The 22,439-nt window shown below is 44.0% G+C and overlaps 1 protein-coding gene across 1 annotated transcript in view; it reads right to left on the reverse strand.

Moving 5' to 3' along the window:
- Positions 1-4,733: 4,733 nt before the first annotated feature.
- Positions 4,734-22,439, reverse strand: part of MCCC1 (methylcrotonyl-CoA carboxylase subunit 1) — a 42,556-nt gene continuing 24,850 nt past the window's right edge. The window contains exons 13-19 of the mRNA XM_066601599.1: positions 16,510-16,726; positions 16,136-16,222; positions 14,884-14,933; positions 9,569-9,706; positions 7,874-7,981; positions 7,410-7,481; positions 4,734-6,114 (exon numbers count right to left, since the gene is read on the reverse strand). Coding sequence (XP_066457696.1) covers positions 5,998-6,114; positions 7,410-7,481; positions 7,874-7,981; positions 9,569-9,706; positions 14,884-14,933; positions 16,136-16,222; positions 16,510-16,726 — 789 coding nt within the window. The 3' untranslated portion in view covers positions 4,734-5,997. The remainder of the gene's footprint in view (positions 6,115-7,409; positions 7,482-7,873; positions 7,982-9,568; positions 9,707-14,883; positions 14,934-16,135; positions 16,223-16,509; positions 16,727-22,439) is intronic.

Raw genomic sequence — 22,439 nt, forward strand, 5'->3', positions numbered from 1 at the left:
CCGTGAAACTCAAGGTCAAAACCGCCTCCCATCACCTCAGTACCGCCGCGATGCTCCATTGTTTTCAATGGGAAACCTCGCATCACACTCAATGTGGTTTTCGGTTCCATTGAAAACAATGGGCGAGGCGTTTAGAGGGAACATGCAAAAATAGGACATGCTGTGATTTTCTTTCCCTGCACCATGATTCAATGCGGAAAAGGAAAAAAACGCTCATATTCGTGTGTGATTTGTGCGTCTCGGAATGCACAAACCTCGTGCAATCTTCTTGGCTGTATGAACGGCCTCATCATTGTTACCCATCCACTGGCTATGGGGGACTTGCTGATCAATAGGGATGAGACACTTGCCGATGTTGAGAATGGGACCGCCATGTCCTGCTCCAACTGTCGCTTCTCCCCCCGCAGTGACATCACATGAAGGGGGTGCTGGCCGAGCATGTGCCATCAGTGCTCCATTCATTTCAATGGGGCGGAAGGTAAAAAGGTGAGCGGGTGCCGCTCAGCTATATCAACAGTCGCAGTGAAAGTCAATGGAGTGTAGTGCACATAGGTGAGCAGCGCCACATTCACTCTCCTCCTCCTCACTATGCCATCTCATCTCCAGCTGGCTGGGTGGTTGGCCACCGTCTATATATTTTTTTCACTGGTTTGGACTTAAAAACATAACTTTTAATGATATCACTAAAACCAAAGACTTTTTTTTTCCTTGTTTTTCTTTCTTTTAATTTTCTCCTTAATTTCCCTAATCTACTAGAAGTCTTTCCCAAGATGATCTTGGTATGCTCTGCCTGATAAATGACCCATATAAGTGGGTGGTGAAGGAGAGGAGCTGAGAAGCAATAAACGTAGTGGAGCGACAGACTCGCAGCCTTGATGGTAGGCTGCTAATATCAACTCTATACGAGCGTGTGCCAGCCACAGATGTGCCCTCGAATACCACCTTAGGTGCCAGCCGGAACACGTTGCTATGCGATGCCTAGTACAGGAGGCCACATAATTCCGGTACTGAGGACCGCACACTTGGCAGAAGTATGGATCAGGATTTAGTGTCGTTCTGTGTTCACATCACAGCTTCACCGTACAGCTCAAGGCCAGTTGACACCACATTTAAGCCTCCATCCAGGGGTTCCACCCCAAATTTGGAAAGTGGGACAGGGTGAAACCCTTCGATGTAACTATCGTTCTACAACTCTGCCGAACCATAGACAAATAGGTCTGCCATTTCTGGGGCATTCTCCATTACAAAGTATAGCATGGGCCGCTACGTCTGCATACTGGTTTTTCCCAGGACAGAAGATAGCAGCCGGCTACGGTTTCCTATATAAGCACACATTTGCATACACTTTTTCTTTTGCAGAGAACGACACATGGTATGCCTCAGCTGTGTGGTCGGAGCCTGGCGTGAGCGTGATTTAGTTTTATTTGCATTATGTTAGTATTAAAAGTGATTATAATAAGTTTAGTGCCGCCAGTATATAAGTATACGGAGGAGGAGTTGGTGATCTGTGGGGTCCAATACCGCAGAGACATCCAGAAGAATCCGGACGGAGTAGTTGCCTGTAGATTTAGCTGTCAGGAGACCATTTGACACTTTGATAAAGGCGGTTTCTGTAGACTGTGGAGTAGGAAAACCAAGAAGAGAGCTGATGGATAGACCAAGTGTACGAGGAGTTTGGAGAAGAAGCGTAGATCAGAGATTGGACAGGATATGGTTTTTGTTAGTAATTTGGTTATGACTTGTTTAAAAGAAGACTGAAAGATACCAGAAGAAAGAGATGGGTTAAATATTGTAGTGAGAAGAAAGAGTGGAGGAGGTGTGAAGGAACAGGGGCACTAGTAGAGGTAGTAGGGCGAGAAGAGGAGACTGGAGCCTTCTGTTATTGGGTCAGATGGTAAAGGGGAACTAGAGGAGGTGTGGGAGGCAAGGACATGAAAGCTACCTGGGAATTGGGAGATTATGTCCTGATGGCTGTCATTTCCCTTGTGAAATAAGGGGCCAGGTCTTTAGCACTGAGATCTGTCACAGGTGACTACATTTAAGGGCTCAGGAGGGAGTGAAAAGTATCAATGGGTCATTTTGGATTATTGGATAAGAAAGACGAGTGGTGAAATAAGATTGTTTGGCATAGTGAGGGTTGGAGTAGTAAGTTCTGAGCATGATCTTGTAATGGAGGAAATCTGTGTTATTCTGCATAGACGTTCGCCACACCTATAGCACCGCTGTAGAAAGTGTGTTTGGGACCGGTTTCACATCTGCATTTAGAACCTCCTGTTAAGTTCCATTGCAGATCCAGCTGTGAATACCGGAAGCTGGGCGGAAAGCGGGTGGACCCTGTTATAGTCAATGGGGTCCACATGGTGCTGTGTGGCCGGGGGGATTCCCCTTTCCTGCTCCCTGAATACAGCAGGAAGGCAGAATCCCCAGCACTAGTGTGAAAGCACCCTTAAGCGTGTGCAAAGTTACTGCAGTCTGCTTCAGCAGGGAGAGCTCCTTGCTCCTGAGTAGAGATGAGCGAGCATACTCGCTAAGGACAATTGCTCGATCGAGCATTGTCCTTAGCGAGTATCTCCCCGCTCGGCAGAGAAGGTTCGGTTGCTGGCGCGGGTGACAGGTGAGTTGCGGCAGTGAGCAGGGGGAGCGGGTGGGAGAGAGAGATCTCCCCTCTGTTCCTCCCCGCTCTCCCCCACCGCTCCCCGCCCTGCGAATCTTTGCTCCCGAGCGGGCAGGTACTCGCTAACGGCAATGCTCGATCGAGCAATTGCCCTTAGCGAGTATGCTCGCTCATCTCTAGTTCTGAGGTTTCCTTTAATGTTGGACAGTCAAATCGTGGGAAAAGGAGAGGACTAGGAGGAGTCTATAAATTGCTGAGTGTGAACAGTCTGTGTGTGTGATAGGTGGGAATGTCCAGAGACGAGATTACTTGATTTAGTGAGACAGGCAAGTTCTCAGGCCATGTGCTGTCCAAATATTCTATTTGGATTCCAAGCTTAGCTCCAAATGACGGAGGCTGCTCCCTACCTGCAGCATGCAGATTGACAGCTCTTTCCCTATGCACAAAAGTTGAAAGAGCTGTCAAGTCTGCAGGCGGGGAGAGGCGGTGTAGCCCCACCCTCATGACTTTGCAGGAAGATCGGAGTCAACTTTGAATGTTTAACCTATCGTGAAATGCAGCAGCGTTGTAGAATAAAACACCCACAAAGGCAACAGGCCTGTTCTGGGTTCATGCTGTTCTTGCTTCAGGCAGCATGAACCTGATGACAGAATTCCTTTAAGTAACCCACGTCAGTAAAGGAGTTTCAATCTTTCTTGGCAAAGGGCCTTCCCATGCATAGTTGAGAAAGGTCTTGTTCTCCCAAAACATCACATTTAATTCAGACTCCCATCTCGCAGCTCTGGTTCCAGTCTATTTCAGCTGCGCCAGGTTTTCACTATGGGTGATTGTGTAGGATAAGGATTGTTCTGCATATTTCCATAAAGCACATTTGTTTTAGAAGGGTGGTTTTACACTTTCTTTTGGGGAAAAAAAATACAGTTTGCCATGTAGATTATTTTTATTCCAAGCCAGAAGTGGATTTAAAAGGAATGGAAACTATAAAAAGGAAGAACTTCTATTTCGCATTCGATCCTTTTCTGGCTTCAGCTTAAAATAAGGAAAAGAAAAGTCTGTGAAACCGCCCTAACGGAGGGTCCGGAGGGGTGCACTGCTCTCTCAGGCAGCGGCTTCTACTGCCAAGAACTGCAAGCAGGTCACTGGCTGGGATTAAGTGCACTGGAAAGGCAGTGCATCTAGGAAGCTGGACTGAAGGCAGGAAATCTTTTAGGGTATATTCACATGGCAGATTTTTTGCAGAAACTCCTGCAACCATCCCATTATTTTGAACACAGCTTTCAGAAGTTGTGGAACAGATTTCCACCTGCAGAAATTTCTGCAATATACCTGATACATGTAAACATATCTTCACACTGGAGTGTCTCTTAGGGGGGTTTAAAACACAGTGGGGCAATTTCCCTAGACCGGAGTTTCATTAGCTGTTTAAGGGTGCATTCAGACAACCGAATATCGGCCGGGTATTCACGCTGGCCGATATACGGCATCTCTCTCTGCAGGGGGAGGAGGCTGGAAGAGCCGGGAGCAGTGCTCTGAGCTCCCGCCTCCTCTCTATCCCCTCTCCGCACTATTTGCAATGAGAGGAGGTGGGACAGGGGCGGGGCTAAGTTTTGGGAATTAGCTCAGCCCCGCCCCACCTCTCCTCATTGAAAATAGTGCAGGAGGGGTGGAGAGGAGGCAGAGAGGGGGCGGGAGCTTAGACCACTGCTCCCGGCTCTTCCAGCCTCCTCCCCCTGCAGAGAGGGACACCGTATATCAGCCAGCGTGAGTACGCGGCCGATATACGGTCGTCTGAATGCGCCCTTAAAGGGGTTTTGTCATTAGGCATACTGACATAGTATACACGGACCTGCATGAAGCAAAATGCTGAGAATGGACGCTACATAACAGGAAAGAGAAGATTCATCTGGCTTGAGGTGACCCAGGGAACTAGAGGAGCCAGGAGAGGATGGGGTAAGACTGCCTTGGGAGGAATAGGCAAGCATAAACCCCTTGTAAGTAAACTGTGCGCCCGTTTACCAGAGACAAATATATGAAGCAGCACAACCTCGTAATACATTGGTTTCATCTGGTGGGCACCTCTGTGCGCCAGATGAAAAACTACACCGGTACGAGCACAGCCAATAATTACAGGAACGTTAATTTATTCGCCATTCATTTTATGCAGACATAAAAATAATTGTTTCATCATTTACAAATCATTACACATAAAAAGCGATCGCTCAGTCCTTCCTAGTCACTGGCACAGTCCCTGAGCGACTAATGACCGAGTGAACGAACAACACAAAAATGTTAAAACAATTATCTGTGACTAAACGGACTGCATTTTAAAGCAAACAACTCTAATCTCGTTTGCTCCTTCGAACAATTTCTCGCTCCGTGTAAAAGGGCCCTTGGGTTGGATTCACTTACACCTTTTCTTTCAGTTTTTGGCCCAGCCAGAATTGAATGCAAAATGAAGGAAACGTATAAAGAATGACTTCTTTTGTTTCTACGTCTTGTTAAAAAGAACTGCATGGTCTGAATCTGGCCTTCCAGTTCTGAAGGGCCCAAGGAAGTGGTACTTGCCACGGATTCTCTTCACACATTGCCCCCTTAGGTCATGCACTAGCCATAGCACAGTATATCAGGTTTTTTTTTAGTGTACCCCATGTATTGTCATAATAGAATCAGGTAATAGTATAAGGCCTCATGTCCACGGGCAAAATATGATTTAAGATCCGCAGCGGATCTCCCGCATGCGGATCCGCATCCCATAGGGATGCATTGACCACCCGCGGGGTAGATAAATACCCGCGGATGGTCAATAAAAGGGATTTTAAAAAAAATGGAGCATGAAAAAATCTGGACCATGCTCCATTTTCGTGCGGGTCTCCCGCGGGGACGGCTCCCGCAGGCTTCTATTGAAGCCTATGGAAGCCGTCCAGATCCGCGGGAGACCTAAAATAGGAATTTAAAAGTATTTACCCATCCGGAGCGGACCGGGAAGGTCTTCTCTTCCTCACGGCCGGATCTTTCTTGCTTCGGCTCGGCGGATGTGCCCGGCGCATGCGCGCGGCACGTCGACGACGTGCCGCCGGCCGAAAAAGAAGATCCGGCCGTGAGGAACAGCAGACCTTCCCCGCCCGCTACGGATAGGTAAATTCTTTTAAATTCTTATTTTCAGCTCTCATGTCCGCGGGGCAGGAGGGACCCGCTACGGATTCTACATGTAGAATCCGTAGCGGGCCTGATTTTCCCCGTGGACATGAGGCCTAAATCAACTGTACTTTTATTCTTGGTCTTCTGTTTGTAAAACAGTACATAAACATATAAAGTAACAGCCACAAAGAACCAATGTCTTCAGAAGTCTTGTAATAACACAAGCGGAGGATATTTCATGGAAATTAATCGGAATCTGCTTCTTCTTCATACTGTACAAGTGGAGCGTGCCTGCTGGCTTGGACACCTTCTTTGAAATAAACTTTTCTGATGGTACCAGTTTTTGGTGCTCGTATTGTGTGCTGTGAAGAGTAAATACAGATTTTTAACATAATATGTATTTCAATCTTGCTTTGTCCTGGACAGATTTAAACTTAGAATCCCAATGATAATGCACCTGTGTGCCTAAATGTTCAGCTGCGGCATATACAAACCGTAAAAGGAGCAGATTTAGGAAACGGTCTAAAACAAAAGACTGCCTTTGTTGTCCTCCCTACAGCGATCACAGCGCAGCTTTCACTCCTCATAGTGCTCTTGGGAAATGAAAGCTGCTCTGTGATTGGTTGCTATGGGCAAGACAGTATTTCTGTTAGACAGTCTTCATGAATCTGCTCCTTTGTGCTATAGAGAGTAAACACAATACTAGCTCAACTACTAAACTCAGATTACCCATTCAAAATAGGACGGTTGTCTGTAACAAATTGCACTAGAAAACTGTCTAACATGCTGTGCCACATTTATACACCTTCAAACGCTCTTTCCGACTCGTCCAAAAAAAGGGGTGTGGCCTATATTGCCACAAAATTTGGGAGTAACTAAGCCAAGTAATAGGTGGTATAAACTTAAAATTCAACAGATTTACCATCCAGCTGTGTTGAAGCTGGCACATTTTAAGACTGCCTTAGTTTGCACTAATGTTTAGACAGCTTTAGTAAATGCGCTTCAATGTTGTCACAATTAAAAGAGGAGCTTTTTCCCTTCTGCCCTTCCATCATACGACATGACTGGTTACAAGTATCTACATAAGGGAGTCTAGTAACTTGATTCTAGTCACCCCGCTATAGGGAATAGTGAGACTTCAGTCTTGTCTACACCCACAGTTGACTAGTACATAAACTGGATACTAGTGGTTTCTGGAACACACACTCCAGGGGATACACAGAGATCACAAACCCCTCCCTAGAAGCCCAACTTGCACTACTGTTAAAGCACAAACATACATGTACTGACAGCAGGACATAGGGATTTACAGATATGAGGTGTACAGCACGATGGCTCAGTGGTTAGCAGTTGCCTTGCAGAGCCATTGGTTCTAATCTAACCAAGGGCAACATCTGCATGAAATTTATATACTACCCCCATGTTTGTGTGGGTTTTCCCAGGGTAGTCCAGCTTCTTTCCACACTCCAAAAATATATTAATAGGCAAAACAGTGATTGTGAGGACCTCTGGGGACAGGGCCCGATGCAAGTGGTGAACCTATATACTAAACTGCGGAATATGCATGCACTACATAATCTTTTCCATTGTTATGGGATGTGAACACTTAACAGTTAAATGGAGCAGCTGATAAGTCCGTAACGGATTGCATATTTACCTCCATTTTCATAGCAATCATGACCATTAAAGGATCTCCAGCTACGACTTTATCACCAGCTTTTACCAATACCTGCGAACAAAGAGTATAAAGTGGATGACATAAAAAGCAGCCGGCCATACAGTGTAGTTTCTTATACTTCAATACTGCATTTAGGTTGTATTAACACAGGTACCATTGCTGCAGTGCATGAGGCCAGCACAGCTTTGTCACATCTGTTTTTTTAAAGGGATATAGTTGGATCCCAAATAACTTTACTGGTAAAGGGTTCTTGTATTTTTAGAGACAAGAGAAGTGCTGAAGACTATAGTATTCTTGTCCAAAATAGAGTGAAAGGAACCTGTGAATGCAGTGTGATCGTAACGATGAACAGTAGAACATGAGGGATAAGAGTCACTTCAGCCAGAGCCACTCTAGTTGCTACATGTAATTGCACAAGTACGTTCTATTGCAGAGACTTCTACCTTTTCTATAGTTCCAGTCATCGGAGCTACTGCCCCTCCTTGGCTCCCTGATGTGCTCACTTCGGATAGAAATTTTGGAACAGGTATCCCCAGCTGCACACTACCATCCTGTAGGATAAACAGAAGTAAAGTGGTATGCATACAGTATGTGCCATTAGTTTCAATAGGTCTTGACAAAAAGCTTTGATCCATGATGATTACCTCAGCTATCAAATAAACGGTTCCTTCTACTTAAACATGAATAATGGAGACCGCAATTATAGTGCAACAGATCTGTATATCTGATGCAACAGAAGAATAGAACAGAAGTTTGGTTTATACAGCCATGTTTGGTTTTGATTTGAGAACTATTTAAAGGGAGGCTGTCACATCCTTACAGCACCCCAAACTATGCTGTTAGGGAGTCATTTTTTTTTTTATACTCTCCCACTCCCATGATGCAGCACCATCACCCTCTGAAGTTAGTGCGTACCACAAAAATCCAACTCCTGTGCACATGCTCTCCTATACGAGTTTATGTCAAACTTTCGTGCCATGCACTGACTTTGGAGGAGGACACCCCTGGATCACAGAAGCGGGCGAGTATTAAAAAAAAAACCTCACCCTGCTCCCTGTCGTATCCCCCAATTACACCATTATTTAGTTTAGGATGCTGTGAGGACGTGACAGGTTCCTTTTAAAATCAAGTAGATATCTCTGCGTACTTTTATTTTATATGTCTAAGGCCTCATGTCCACGGGGAAAATCAGGCCCGCTACGGATTCTACATGGAGAATCTGCAGCGGGTCCCTCCTGCCCCGCGGACATGAGCGCTGAAAATAGGAATTTAAAAGAATTTACTCATCCGGAGCGGGCGGGTAAAGTCTTCTCTTCCTCACGGCCGGATCTTTTTTCGGCCGGCGGATGAACTCGTCACGCCGGCGGCACGTCACCGACGTGCCGCGCGCATGTGCCGGGCACATCCGCCGAGCCGAAGCAAGAAAGATCCAGCCGTGAGGAAGAGAAGACCTTCCCCGCCCGCTCCGGATGAGTAAATTCTTTTAAATTCCTATTTTAGGTCTCCCGCGGATCCGGACGGCTTCCATAGGCTTCAATAGAAGCCCGCGGGAGCCGTCCCCGCGGGAGACCCGCACGAAAATGGAGCATGGTCCAGATTTTTTCATGCTCCATTTTTTTTAAAATCCCTTTTATTGACGATCCGCGGGTCTTTATCTACCCCGCGGGTGGTCAATGCATCCCTATGGGGTGCGGATCCGCGGGCAGGAGAAGAGTTAAAATCTGCTGCGGATTTTAATTCTTCTTTTGCCCGTGGACATGAGCCCTAAGGATTTTTCTATCATACATGCAGAACCAACGAATCTGTTAGTGATATTTCCTTTTGATAATTACAGTTTAGTAAATATGAGTACTGGATTTCAGGAAGGGTGGAGGGGTGGTGGTGAAAGCAATAAATTGTCAAGATTTAAATTCTGACTTTATTTACACATGAATTACTCTAAGAACAACTACGTAGTTAGTCATGGTGACAGATGATGCTGTGACATCAGACTACAGCTTCCCTTACACTCCAGTTTTTTGCTTTTCTTTTCAGGGGGGGAATAAGGGTTCGCAACAAATTGGTTCTCTAGTCTGGAAGACTGCATGTATATATAATGCTGTATTAAATATTGGCCCAGACTGCAAAATAGTTCTTACCATTGAGAAAAGATGTATATTGTGATCTATGATGATAAGCTTGGATTTGCAAAACATTCCATCAACTGAGCATTTCACATAAGTCACATCGCCCTCATTCACAAGTTCTCCAGACACTTTCAAGACTCTGTCATGAATCTGTAACACAAATACAAGAAAATCTTATCAAACTTGAGTTTCCTTGAGACTGTCCTTTCTCTGGCGTTTTTTTTTTTGAGTGGAAAAAAAAGCCAGAAAGATCAAACTTTGGGTTTTTATTTTCAAACGGGCATTTACTATTCTTTTTTTTCCGCTTTTAAATTACGTCCTTCCTTTGTTTTTTTTTTTCCCTTATGGAAATCCGCAGGAATGAAGAGAAAGAAAAACAAAACCATGCTGTGATTTGCAAATACCGTCATGGAACAAAGAGACAGCAAAAGTGATTAAAAAAACCGAACTCCAAACACAAGAAACAATGTTTGTAGATATTGTATCACTAGATTGTGGAACTGAGTGCCAGGATCAGGATGCAACAAAGTGAATGTAAATCACTTTCTTCAATCTTACAAGTTTACGGCCTCTCTTACACGTGTTTTTGTATAGCTTTTAGTGGACTAAAAGCTCTCCACTAAGCCTCCATTCACTTCAATGGGGCTTCTCAGACAAGAGTTTTAGCGTAGGGTTTATAACTAAAACGCTTTACATCCCATTTTGCAGCACGTTTTACAGCGTTATCAAGAAAAATGGTGACGCCATCAGCTTGCTTTATCTGCGTTATTGCACAAAACATGCTATAAAAACGTAGGCAACCGCTCACAAAAACGCTGTAAAACACTTTAGATGTAGTGACCTACTGTGACCAGCAGGTGTCCCTGCATTGGTGTAATCCACGTTGTGTGGATACAGCACCCAAATTGTAACAGTTTATGTATCCAAAATATACAAACAGAAATGTGTATGAACAACAATGTGGAGTGGGTGTGAAAAGGAGAACAATGTCGCCAGTATGAAAAATATTCTAATAAATTGCTGACATATGCTGGAGGATAAATACTTATATATTCCTACACATATACACCGTGGACACGCTAAAAATGCTCACCATTGTGCTCTTCCACTCGCTGCTCAATTACTGCAACTTACTGCTGATCGGCCTCTCCGGCACCAGACTCTACCCCCTCCAATCTATCCTGAATGCGGCAGCCAGGCTCATCTTCCTCTCCATCCGCTCCTCGAACGCCTCTGCCAGTCACTGCACTTGCTGCCCTTCATTAAACTTACCGCCCTCATCCACAAAGCTCTCCATAGCACTGCGCCGCCCTACATTGCTTCCCTCATCTCAATCCACCAGCCAGTCCGCTAATGAAATCAGATTAAGCGCCCCTTTACTCAACCTCTCATTCCCACCGCCAAGACTTCTCCAGAGCAGCTATCTGGGCAATCCCTGACTCACAAAACTACCATATCCCCTAAACCAAACCCCTCTGTACTCCACCTGATAACATGCTCCCCGTTCTACTGACTGCAGTTCCTGCTAGCTGCAATCAACTAACCCCCCCTCCCGCAGTCATACCGCTTCAGCCACTATACGGCCTGACCATTGTCTATGTGTATAGAATCCCTCACTCTCCATCTCGCCATACCATGCACATCTCCAGCCCTTTACCTTCTGTATCACCCCATTACTTGTAGTATGTAAGCTTGTTAGAGCAGGACCCTCACCCCATTATCTGTAGTATGTAAGCTCATTGGAGCAGGACCCTCACCCTTATCAACTGATTACTATGTAACTGTAGTTTTGTTTCTGTTCTCCCCTGTCTTGTAAGTACTGCGGAATATGTTGGCGCTATATAAAGATTATTATTATATACACAAAGATACATTATGTATTTCTTATAGAATACACTATCTTTCTACCTATAGATAGATATCTAGATTATATTAGAAATAAAGTGCATATAAAGACAGAATCTCTCCACATAAAAAAATCCAATAACTAATATATGGATGATTAAAAAAAGAAAAAAAAATGTTAACAAGTATTAAATAAACGTGAAAATATATAATTTACTACCATTTTATTGTACTGTATTTGACATCTCATTAAGACCATTCAGCTGCAATGTCTGTAGTTTAGAGAGTAGCTTTCCCTTTTGCACAACACCTCAAACCTATTGCTACTTTTCTGGGACGCGATCAATCAGTATGATGGAAATATGTTACTCGTCACATTTGTGCAAATTGGCACAATGGTGGGAGACCCTACACAGCCTTTCCCAATACTGTACTTGTGTTGGCCTAACCCACAGCTGAGATTCTGAACCCTCCTCCTCACATGCTGTATGTAACAAATTACATCAAATTAGTTTGAAGTACAATTCAGAGAAAAATATTTGATGGTGAACTTTTCCCTGTTACTTCTAGATTGAAAACTAGTTGCGCACCTCTGATGGTTGAACTCCACTGACATCTACTCTTCCCACATTTAAAACTGGCCTTAATAGATGGCGCAGCGTTCGGTTACTCAAGGTGTCTTGAGCTGGATGGGAGCCAATATGGTATTTAAAGATAGTATATAGCATAAATTCTTTGGGGGGGATATCCTTCAACTGGGAACAGTTTTTTTCAAAATATGCCAAAATCGTTCTAATGCAGATTTTATAGTACTCACTTGTACATGGTCACAAAATGTTTCCGAGGAATTGTTTGTTTCTTACTTTTCAGGCACTGTTCCTGACTCAACCCCATATCTTATAGCATGGCATCCTGAATCATACTGTATTACTGACTTACAGCAAAAATGTGGTTGAAGTTTCCCCCTCGGGAAAAAAATTCAACTACGTCAATACACCAAAAAGTGACACTTTTTCCTTTCAGAAAAAAAAAGGACTGTGAATCCAGCCTTAAGCAGGGGTGCAGGACCTTTTCTGGTCAAATTAAACTAATCTCAAGGGCTACAACAGAATGCAAAGGGGTACTCACATCAGAGACATTTATAGCATATTAACCCCTTCCTGCTCCAGGATGTACATTTATGTCCTGGAGCGTCAGGGTATGTATGAAGAGAGGTCGCGGGGCGACCTCTCTTCATACAGCGCGGGTGTCAGCTGTTTATTACAGCTGACACCCGCGGGCAATAGCTGCGATCGGCCGTTCGCTGCTATTATGCCTTTAACCCCTTGAGTGGCGGGTTTCCTACCACCCTGTCGTGCCCACCAGGGCAGGTTTTTTAAAATGGTCTAATCATTGAATTTCAACTAATTTTGCAGTTGCGTCTCAAGAGCCATAACTTTTTCATTTTTCCATTGACATGGCCATATAAGGGCTTGTTTTTTGCGGGACAAGTTGTGTTTTTTTAAACAGGGGGGAGGAAAAAAAGAAATGGGGAAAAAAAGAAAAAAAGGGGCCATGTCATTAAGGGGTTAAATAATGTATTAACTTCCTTCTCTGGGTCATTACGACGCATGGATACCACATGTGTGATTGTAGTTTTGATTTTTTACAAAGTAAAGGGAGACAAGTGTTTTTATTATTTTTTAAATAATTTTTAAACTTTTTTTAATTTTTTTTAAATTTTTTTTTTTTGTCCCTTTAGGGGACTTCCACAGGGACCCATCAGGACCCCTGATCACATTCCAGGGGTCCGATGGTGACAGCCCTTTACATGCTGCAGTGACAGCCCTTTACATGCTGCAGTCACATAGACTGCAGCATGTAAAGGGTTAACACAGCAGAGATCGGAGGTTTTCTCTGATCTCTGCTGTAAGAGCAGGTACCTAGCTGTCCTCTCACAGCCAAGCGCTAGCTCTCCCTGCCACAGAGACCATCGGCTTGCTTCTGACAAGCCGATGGTCTCTATGGCAACCTGTAAACAAAGCAGGAGATTGCCGGCATATCGGCAATATCTTCTGCTGGTTTTTCAAAGCCCTTGCTTTGTTCTCTGTGGGACTGTGCAGGCAGAGCACACTGTCACAGCTTGTGGCATTGTGCTCTGCAGCTCCCATAGTGATACATAGCCCGGAAATCTTCCGGGCTATGTTGCTATGAGCAGTGGAGCTCGTCCCGGAAAATTTCCGGGCGTGCCACTCAAGGGGTTAAATGCCGCTGTCAGTTATTGCGCGCACAAGATGACCGCAAAAAATAATTGAAAAAAATTAAATGTCTTAAATAAAAAAAAAACAAAAAACACTATACAAGTTTGGTATCGTAGCAATCGTACTAACTCAAAGAATAAAGTTATCATGTCATTTTTGTTGCAGTTAGTGCGTCATAGAAACAAGACAAAAAGCTACAACTCGTCACACAAAAAACAAGCCCTCATACAGCGACGTCGATGGATAAATAAAGGAGTTATGATTTTTTTTAAAGGGGGGGGGGGGAGGAAAAAAATAAAATGGGGGGAAAAAGGGGGCTGCATCATGAAGGGGTTAAAAGAATAGTTTGTAAGTGTCTGATAGGTGGGAGTCATGGAACCTACTGGACTAATAGGGGTTCCTTTCTTCTCCAAAAGAAAAGACCATGCGCATGCACGAGGCAGCCCGTATCGCAATTTATGTGAGATGCTGGAACAGCCAAGTGTTTCACTACTCCCATAAACTACATTCAACCACATTCAACATAGCTGCATTCATGCATGGCCACCTCATCTAACTCTTTCTGAAATGCAATATAGGAGTCAGGATACCCCCATTCTGCCTATATAAGGAAATAGAGATGGCCATACAGTGCTATATTAGTACTTACCTTTTCCTGCTGCAGGGCTACACACCACACTGCTCTAGAAAATAGACTTGAAGAACCACTGGCAAGCATAGTCATTAAGAATGTCATTATTAATGGTATCATGCACCTCTGGCTATACTGTGACATGAGTAGCTATAAAGGTAAAGTCCCCTGGTGCAAGCACTGAGTCATGGCTGACTCCTAGAGTGACGTCACAATGTTTTTCTCAGCAGACTGTTTTTATGCGGGGTGGTTTGCCATTGCCTTCCCCAGTCATCTTTCAATAACCCCCAGCATGCTCATTCTACAGACCTCAGAAGCATGGAAAGCTGAGTCAACATTGAGCCGGGATTGAACCTGCAACCTTCAGGTCGTGAGCGAGAGCTTAGGACTGCATCTCTGCTGTCTTAACACTCTGTGCCACACATGACCCTATGAGTACTTAATTGTGTAGATTAAAATGGTACCAGAAAGAGGAGTGACTATTACATACTTTCTTTGCATGGAGGTGTATGTGGCTACCCAGGAACTAGCATATCATATTTAATACACAAACCAAATTACATACTCAACCGCTTTCTCTAGTAGAACTTTCACTTCTGTTCTGTAGTTACCTGTATAACATATGATCCATCGTGATTATAAGTTATTTTCATGTCCACTTCTGTAAAAGACAATACACAATAACTAAATTGTTCATAAACCTGCCAGGAAATCACCACAGGCGGCAACACCGATTTGAGGTTTCAGTCCAGTGGTCCACTAAACCTTGTTCATAGAGATGAGCGAGCACGCTCGTTTAAGGCTAATGCTCGAGCATCAGTCTTGAGCGAGCACGCTCGTTTAAGGCTGATGCTCGAGCATCAGTCTTTTCGAGTAACTGATTACTCGTCTGAGCACCATGCGGGGAGGGCAGCGGAGGGGGGGGCGGGGGTAGAGAGTGATCTCAGATGAGACATCAGTTACTCGAGCAGCCGCCTTAAACGAGCGTGCTCGCTCATCTCTACTTGTTATGAATATCAAAAATCTGGTGACATTTGAAAGGATACTATAGAGCATACACAAAAATTTGAGAGAAATCCTAGCAACCACACCCTAATTCTCCTCTCCTTTTTTCCCCATTTTGTCTCCGGTTGTATTAATATGGGCGAGACACTTGTGCGAGTTCCATCTGATGCAATATGGACAGAAACCGTACAAGTACAGAACCCATTATTTCAGTCCAAGATAGAAAAGTTGCAGCATATCCTATTGTTGGGCGATTTTTCTTCTTCAAGAATTGCTCATCATATCCTACAGATGTGTGAAAAAAAAATTACATTGCACTCATATGCCATGTGTGTTTTGCATGAGAGTCTGATGCAATTTTCTCCACCTGCATGAAAAGTCACATGTACAGAGATGCAATGCGTTTTTAAAGCCAAACACATCGCAGCCGCTGAAGAATAACAGGTCTACAAGTTTGATATCAGTCCAATTTTCTTGGGCTGATCTCACACTTGTCTGTGTAAATACAGCCTATTGAAGTCACATTTTTATAACGAGTTTCTCTCTGTGTCCCGGTAAATTAACCATGTCCTTCATCCTCTTTCTCAAAATCCTGTGTGTGACTGCAAGGCTAGCCATACACAGGTTTTGGCTTGGCATAACTGACTGACTGATCATCTAATGTTTATGGTGGCCTCCCAACATGCCCTGGCAGCAGCTGTCGGGGCAGATAAGGATTGGGCAGTTGGATTTCAACTGCCTGATCCTTTTGTTCTCAGGAAGATAAGATGCTATGACATTGGCTTTCTCCCCTCTCCACTATCAGAAAGCATGCCCGCATGTCCAAGACACTTGCAGTTCCACAAACAAGGCACCTACTATTTTCTCCATCCATCAAGGAAAGGTTCCTAGTATATAGAACATTCATTCGTCTACCACTGCTGGATGCAAAGGGAGAAAATCGATCTACAAAAAAAAAAGAAAAAAAATAGGAAAATGTTAAATTTTATCATTTCATGGATGATCTGGTCAAATATGTCCATGACCTAGCATTCCATTAAAAATAGCCTAGTAATATCCATTCCAAAGAATGGCAGTTCTGTAAGCCAATGTCAGATCCCATTATTATCAACCCAGAAGTGGAGTATTCCATCAAACTCTGTGCTGCACGGGTTGGAATACTACATTGGCTGTAGGCATGGTGGATGCAAAATACTAATTTCTTACACTTCTGGAAGTAACAGACAACAAACCTTCCCATTGTAGATTAAACTCCTGGGTTAACAGCTGCTCATTCAGAAGAAGGCCTAGTGCAGCCTGGCAAAGCATCTCATCAGAGGTTCCTTTCTTAGGAGGAAAGAGTTCCTTATAATGCTGGGGAATAAAGTTTGTATGAACATCCCCTGCTTCGAACGCTGGGTGTCCAGACAGACTGAGAAGGAAATCAATATTGGTGCTCAGGCCCACAATCTGGAAAAAAAAAATATTGAGGAAACTAAAGTTCTTGATAGAGAAAGCAAATTAAGGAAATGCGAACACAATCAAGAGCAAATGGTTAACAGATAGAGATCTCAGTTACTTAAAGGGGTTGTCCCGAGAAAGCAAGTGGGGGTAAGCACTTCTGTATGGCCATATTAATGCACTTTGTAATATACATCGTGCATTAAATATGAGCCATACAGAAGTTATTCACTTACCTGCTCCGTTGCTGGCGTCCCCGTCTTCATGGTGCCGTCTAATTTCAGCGTCTAATCTCCCGATTAGACGCGCTTGCGCAGAAGGGTCTTCTCCCTTCTCTTGGGTCTCGGCACGAGCGGTGTTCTGGCTCCCCCCCCCCTTCTACGTGTCATCGCATAGCTCCGCCCCATCACGTGTGCCGATTCCAGCCAATCAGGAGGCTGGAATCAGCAATGGACCGCACAGAGCCCACGGTGCACCATGGGAGAAGACCCGCGGTGCATCGTGGGTGAAGATCCCGGCGGCCATCTTAGTAAGGTAAGGAAGAAGTCGCCGCAGCGCGGGGATTCGGGTAAGTACTAAACGTTTTGTGTTTTTTTTAACACATGCATTGGGTTTGTCTCGCGCCGAACGGGGGGCCTATTGAATTAAAAAAAAAAACCGTTTCGGCGCAGGACAACCCCTTTAAGTCAATACACCGTTTCAAATCTATTACAATTATAAGTCGATTGAAATAAATGGAAACTACAAAATCAGGTAGAAATGATCAGTAATTGGGGGGAGTTGTTGTATACAATAACACACAAGTAGGGATCAGGTATCTGTTCTCCAACATTCATATATATTTACACAGTAAAGTTAGGGAGATGCTCGGTACATGTTTCATCAGTGTGTTCATTGCTTATGTACAAGATCGTGGCTCGTCGGAGCTGTTGCTCGCGAGTGTAAGCTGTAATAAACAGTCGGCGCCCGTGATGTATGGAGGGAGATAGCCGTGCGATCTCCCTTTATACATGTCCTGCAATGGCAGGACGTGAAAACACTATATAGTGACGTCACTAAGGGGTTATATTAAAATATAATGGAAAAAAAATAAAAAATCTGAACAGGTTATACAGCAAGCTATGCATAGTGCCCCTGCGCCAAGGTTACCAACTTTAAAATGAGTATTATCAATAAGGTCTGCCTAATCCAAAGTGTAAAAGGTGATAATACAAAGCTCATGTCAAACTTCTTGTGTATGGCTTTTCTTCAATATGCAAGAAATAACAGTCAGGCGAACGAGCACTGATGAACGCCATTTCTCCCAGCTCCACTATAAGCATGTAAACTCAACTTTGTGGAGTGCACATGTTTGTTTTGATGGGAAGTCACTGGCAATGACCTATCCACCATGAGAACAAAGATCAGGCCATGTTAAAACCTGCATAGATGGAAGCGTATATGAGCCGGCCGTGAAAACGCCGGAAATAAAAGTTAGGCACTGTATTAGCCAGTAGAGCGAAATGTGATTGTTCCCAGAAGGAGAAACCAAGTAATCTCGTAGATATGATACCTACGTAGGTTTCTTCTTCAGGCTTAAATTAAATCGATCCGAAGAGGCATGCATATTTATACACACTTATGACACATCATTAGTGGAATCATGTACATTATGGAAGAGTGTAAAGGCATCTTTAATTTACACCATGATCTATTAAATAATACCAGAAGCTGAACTCCTAAACAAGGGCTGCAGCCATAATTCACTGAACTAAAAGATAAAATGTTACCACAGTCACAGTGATACAAATCAATCATACAACATGTTATCATTAGTTTTAAACAGCCTCATGCACATGACAGGAAGACCGTGTAAGATACCATCTGTAAAAATGAAGTCTAAAAGAAAACTCATTAGTTTTGATATTTTATAAGCAAAGTAATCTCAGCAAAGTGCAGCGCAATTTTCTTGCAGCTAAGGCCAGGCTCACACAGCCGTGAGCGTAAACCGCTGCGGGGGTCATGCAGTGTTTTACAGCTGTGGAGCTGGCGGTAATCCGTCGTACTGCTGCATATGGCGGCAAAATTGTACTGTGCAAGACAGCATATCTCACTATGCTGTCATGTGCAGTACACCGTTTTTTTTCTAATGTAGTTGCGTATGGGGGCGCGTATATACCCTCTCATAAAGAACAATGAGCTCTATCTCACGTATATACATGGCAAAATAGAACAGGCTGCGTTTTTTGCGCTTGCATATTACGCATTTCCACATGCTAATGTGATCGGAATTGAGTAAGGCAATCTAAATGATTGCCTGTGAGTTATCGCATATCACGCAGCATACAGCGAATGCGTAATATGCAGTAATCATGTGACCGTGTGAGCCCCACCTAAGGCAGATAATGGATGGGGTTTTCTCATGAAGACAACTCTTAAGGCCAATTTAGTCGAGACAAGTGTTGGGCAAACGATGCCCGACACTCGTCCCCGCACATGCTCTCTCTCGTGCTACTGCACAGGAGCTAGTATCGTTGCATTTGCAGCGGAGCGGCTGCAGGAGATTTTACTCCACCGCCCCTCTCCATTGACTTAAAGGAGATGTCCCGCGCCGAAACGGGTTTTTTTTTTTTTAAACCCCCCCCCCGTTCGGCGCGAGACAACCCCGATGCAGGGGTTAAAAAAACCACCCGCACAGCGCTTACCTGAATCCCGGCGGTCCGGTGACTTCAATACTTACCGCTGAAGATGGCCGCCGGGATCCTCTATCTTCGTGGACCGCAGCTCTTCTGTGCGGTCCACTGCCGATTCCAGCCTCCTGATTGGCTGGAATCGGCACGTGACGGGGCGGAGCTACACGGAGCTACACGGAGCCCCATAGAGAACAGCAGAAGACCCGGACTGCGCAAGCGCGGCTAATTTGGCCATCGGAGGCCAAAAATTAGTCGGCACCATGGAGACCAGGACGCTAGCAACGGAGCAGGTAAGTAAAAAACTTTTTATAACTTCTGTATGGCTCATAATTAATGCACAATGTATATTACAAAGTGCATTATTATGGCCATACAGAAGTGTATAACCCCACTTGCTGCCTCGGGACATCTCCTTTAAAATAGTGGCTGTTCAGTGTAAATAGCAGCCATTCAGTACTGAAGGATCATCGTTCAGCTCATTGTCCACCGTTTATGCTGCATAAACGATGGACGATGAACTGATCGCTCAGTACTGAACAGCCGCTATGTTAACTCAATGGAGAGGGGCGGAGGAGTAAAATCTCCTGCAGCCGCTCTGCTGTAAGCCAATGGATACTAGCTCCCGTGTAGGAGCACAGGAGCGAGTATGTGCGCAGACGAGTATCGAGCATCATTTGCCCAACACTCATCCAGTCTAAATTGGCATTTATCTATATGTCCTACTAGGGCATAAGTGCATAACAAAAAAACAGGATATCAGGAAGAACTGTGGGTGAGTGCTGGCTACAAATCGGATGACTAAGTCCCATTAAGACATCATCTAAGCATTGTTTAGGGCTGGTTCACACCAGCATTTGGGGATTCTCCCTTACTGCTCAGCAATCCGCTTTCTGTCATATTTATATATGCAGTGCTGGTGGAGACTGATGATTTGCTATTTACTTAGCAGGGTCCTGATTGAGTTTTTCAATCAGCTCACTGATAACGAGCTGAATATTAACTTATAAATATAACACCAATCGGATTGAATTTTTGGATATTTCCAATTGATCTATGACCTGTTGGTGAGAAGCCATTACACAGTGGAAAATCCCAATCAAAAACAGTTTTGGATGAGCGCACCGAGGGGTAGTTTCCTTTGTGGCGACTGCATATCTTGTAAAAACATATAGTGTATGATCATTTTATTTCAGTAGATGGGAAATAGAGAATTAATATCTTACATTATGTTTTGCAGCAGCTCCACCTGTGCATGCTCGAAGATCCATATTGGTTTAACAGCAAGAAAATTACGGATACGTGAGCATGTGCGGCAGTCAAGAGTTGTGCCAACTCAGCATCAGACAATTCTCAGACACTTAAGTTCCTTATATGGCTGTGATCCTAGTTCTTTTAATGTTGGTGGTACTGATGTAATATGTCCTGGCAACAGAGGGGGCTATGTCAAAAAGTTGTTGGCACAGAAAGAATGCAGGTGGATAGTCAGCTTGGGTACCATAATCCCTAATGGACGCAACAAACAGTCGCACAATGGAGATGAGGACACATTGACTTGTATGGGAGACTGTTCTAGAAATGCTCTGTGCAGATGTCATTTTGCAGGAATGGAAGGGGGCGGGGGTGGGGGTGGAGGGATGGTCACAGCTGATCACCTATTGTGAATGGTGGATCCTTTATGATATGTACAGGTAATTACCTTTCAGTGTAATCCTGCCAGTGATGTTAAGGTGCTTTTACACTAAACAATTATCATTTGCATTCCCACGATCCAGAGAACATTTGAACGATTACTGTTCAGTGTAATGCATGCACTGACCGGACGACGAACAGGTTGCTCACTGCTTGTTCTTCGGTCTGTTTCTGCATGCAGAAAGCTGAACGACGTATCGTACCGTGTAAACAGGCAGTCGTTCCACTATGAATGTCTGCCTGCTTACTGTGAATGGAGGCAGGCAGGCCGGCCCGCTCCGCTCCACTGTCAGTCAGTCAGCGATGCTCGTTCCTGTGTAAAAGCAAAGGAACAATATCGCTGGGACGATCTGTCAGGCATCTGTTGACCGACAGATTGTCCTGTGTAAAAAGCACCTTTAGGCCGCTTTCACACAGCTGAGAAGATCATGCGAGATTTGTGCATTGTGAGATGCACAAATCTCGGTGTGCAGGGTAAAAAAAAAAAAAAAAAAAAAAAAAAAAAACAAAAAAAACACAGCATGTCCTATCATTGGGCGTTCCCTCAGAACGCATTGACCATTGTTTTCAATGGGGCAGGCAAAAGCATTGTAGGAGGTGCCTGCGACTGCGATGTGAGGTTTACCATTTCAGACGTACTGGAGGATCGCTGCTTCCCTAAATGACACAAAGAAGCCCTACATAATTTTTTTTTTTTTTAAATACAGATTGCGACCGAAAATTTATTTTATTTTTTTTAATCACAAAGAATTCTTAAAAAACACATTTAACAAAACATTTGATGTAATAAGCCATTTTCTGATGTCACATTCCCTTTAAATGCTTTTATGCATTTTTTTCCCCCCGATTTTTGCTGTTTCTTTTTCATTTATAGAGTGTTAGTTCTCTCCCTTATTTTTATGGAATCATTCTCATCATGCCAGTGTTTCAATTGTAAAAGAGGGTCATGTCTTTTACACTTTATCATACACTCATCGTAATTATTCCCTTATGTATTTTTATTTATCCATCTACCGTATATACTCGAGTTTTAGCCGACCCGAGTATAAGCCAAGACAATAAGTTTTACCACAAAAAAAACTGGTAAAAAACTTATTGACTCCAGCATAAGCAGAGCTATACTCGAGTATATACACTGGGTAAAAAAAAAAAAAAAAAAACGACAATACTCACCTCTCAGCCGGCGGCTGTGTCCTCGGCGCAATGCACTCCCATCGGTGCGGCAAGCTGCTTCAATCTTCTCCCCAGCTTGGTTCTGAAATCCCCACAGTCAGTGCTGTGTGAGGAAGCGCTGTGATTAAATTGAGCACCAGCCAATCACAGCCGGCGCTCGATATACCAATCACAGCCATTCAGAAAGA

Source organism: Eleutherodactylus coqui, chromosome 1 (assembly GCF_035609145.1).
Source record: "Eleutherodactylus coqui strain aEleCoq1 chromosome 1, aEleCoq1.hap1, whole genome shotgun sequence".
Taxonomy (NCBI): domain Eukaryota; kingdom Metazoa; phylum Chordata; class Amphibia; order Anura; family Eleutherodactylidae; genus Eleutherodactylus; species Eleutherodactylus coqui.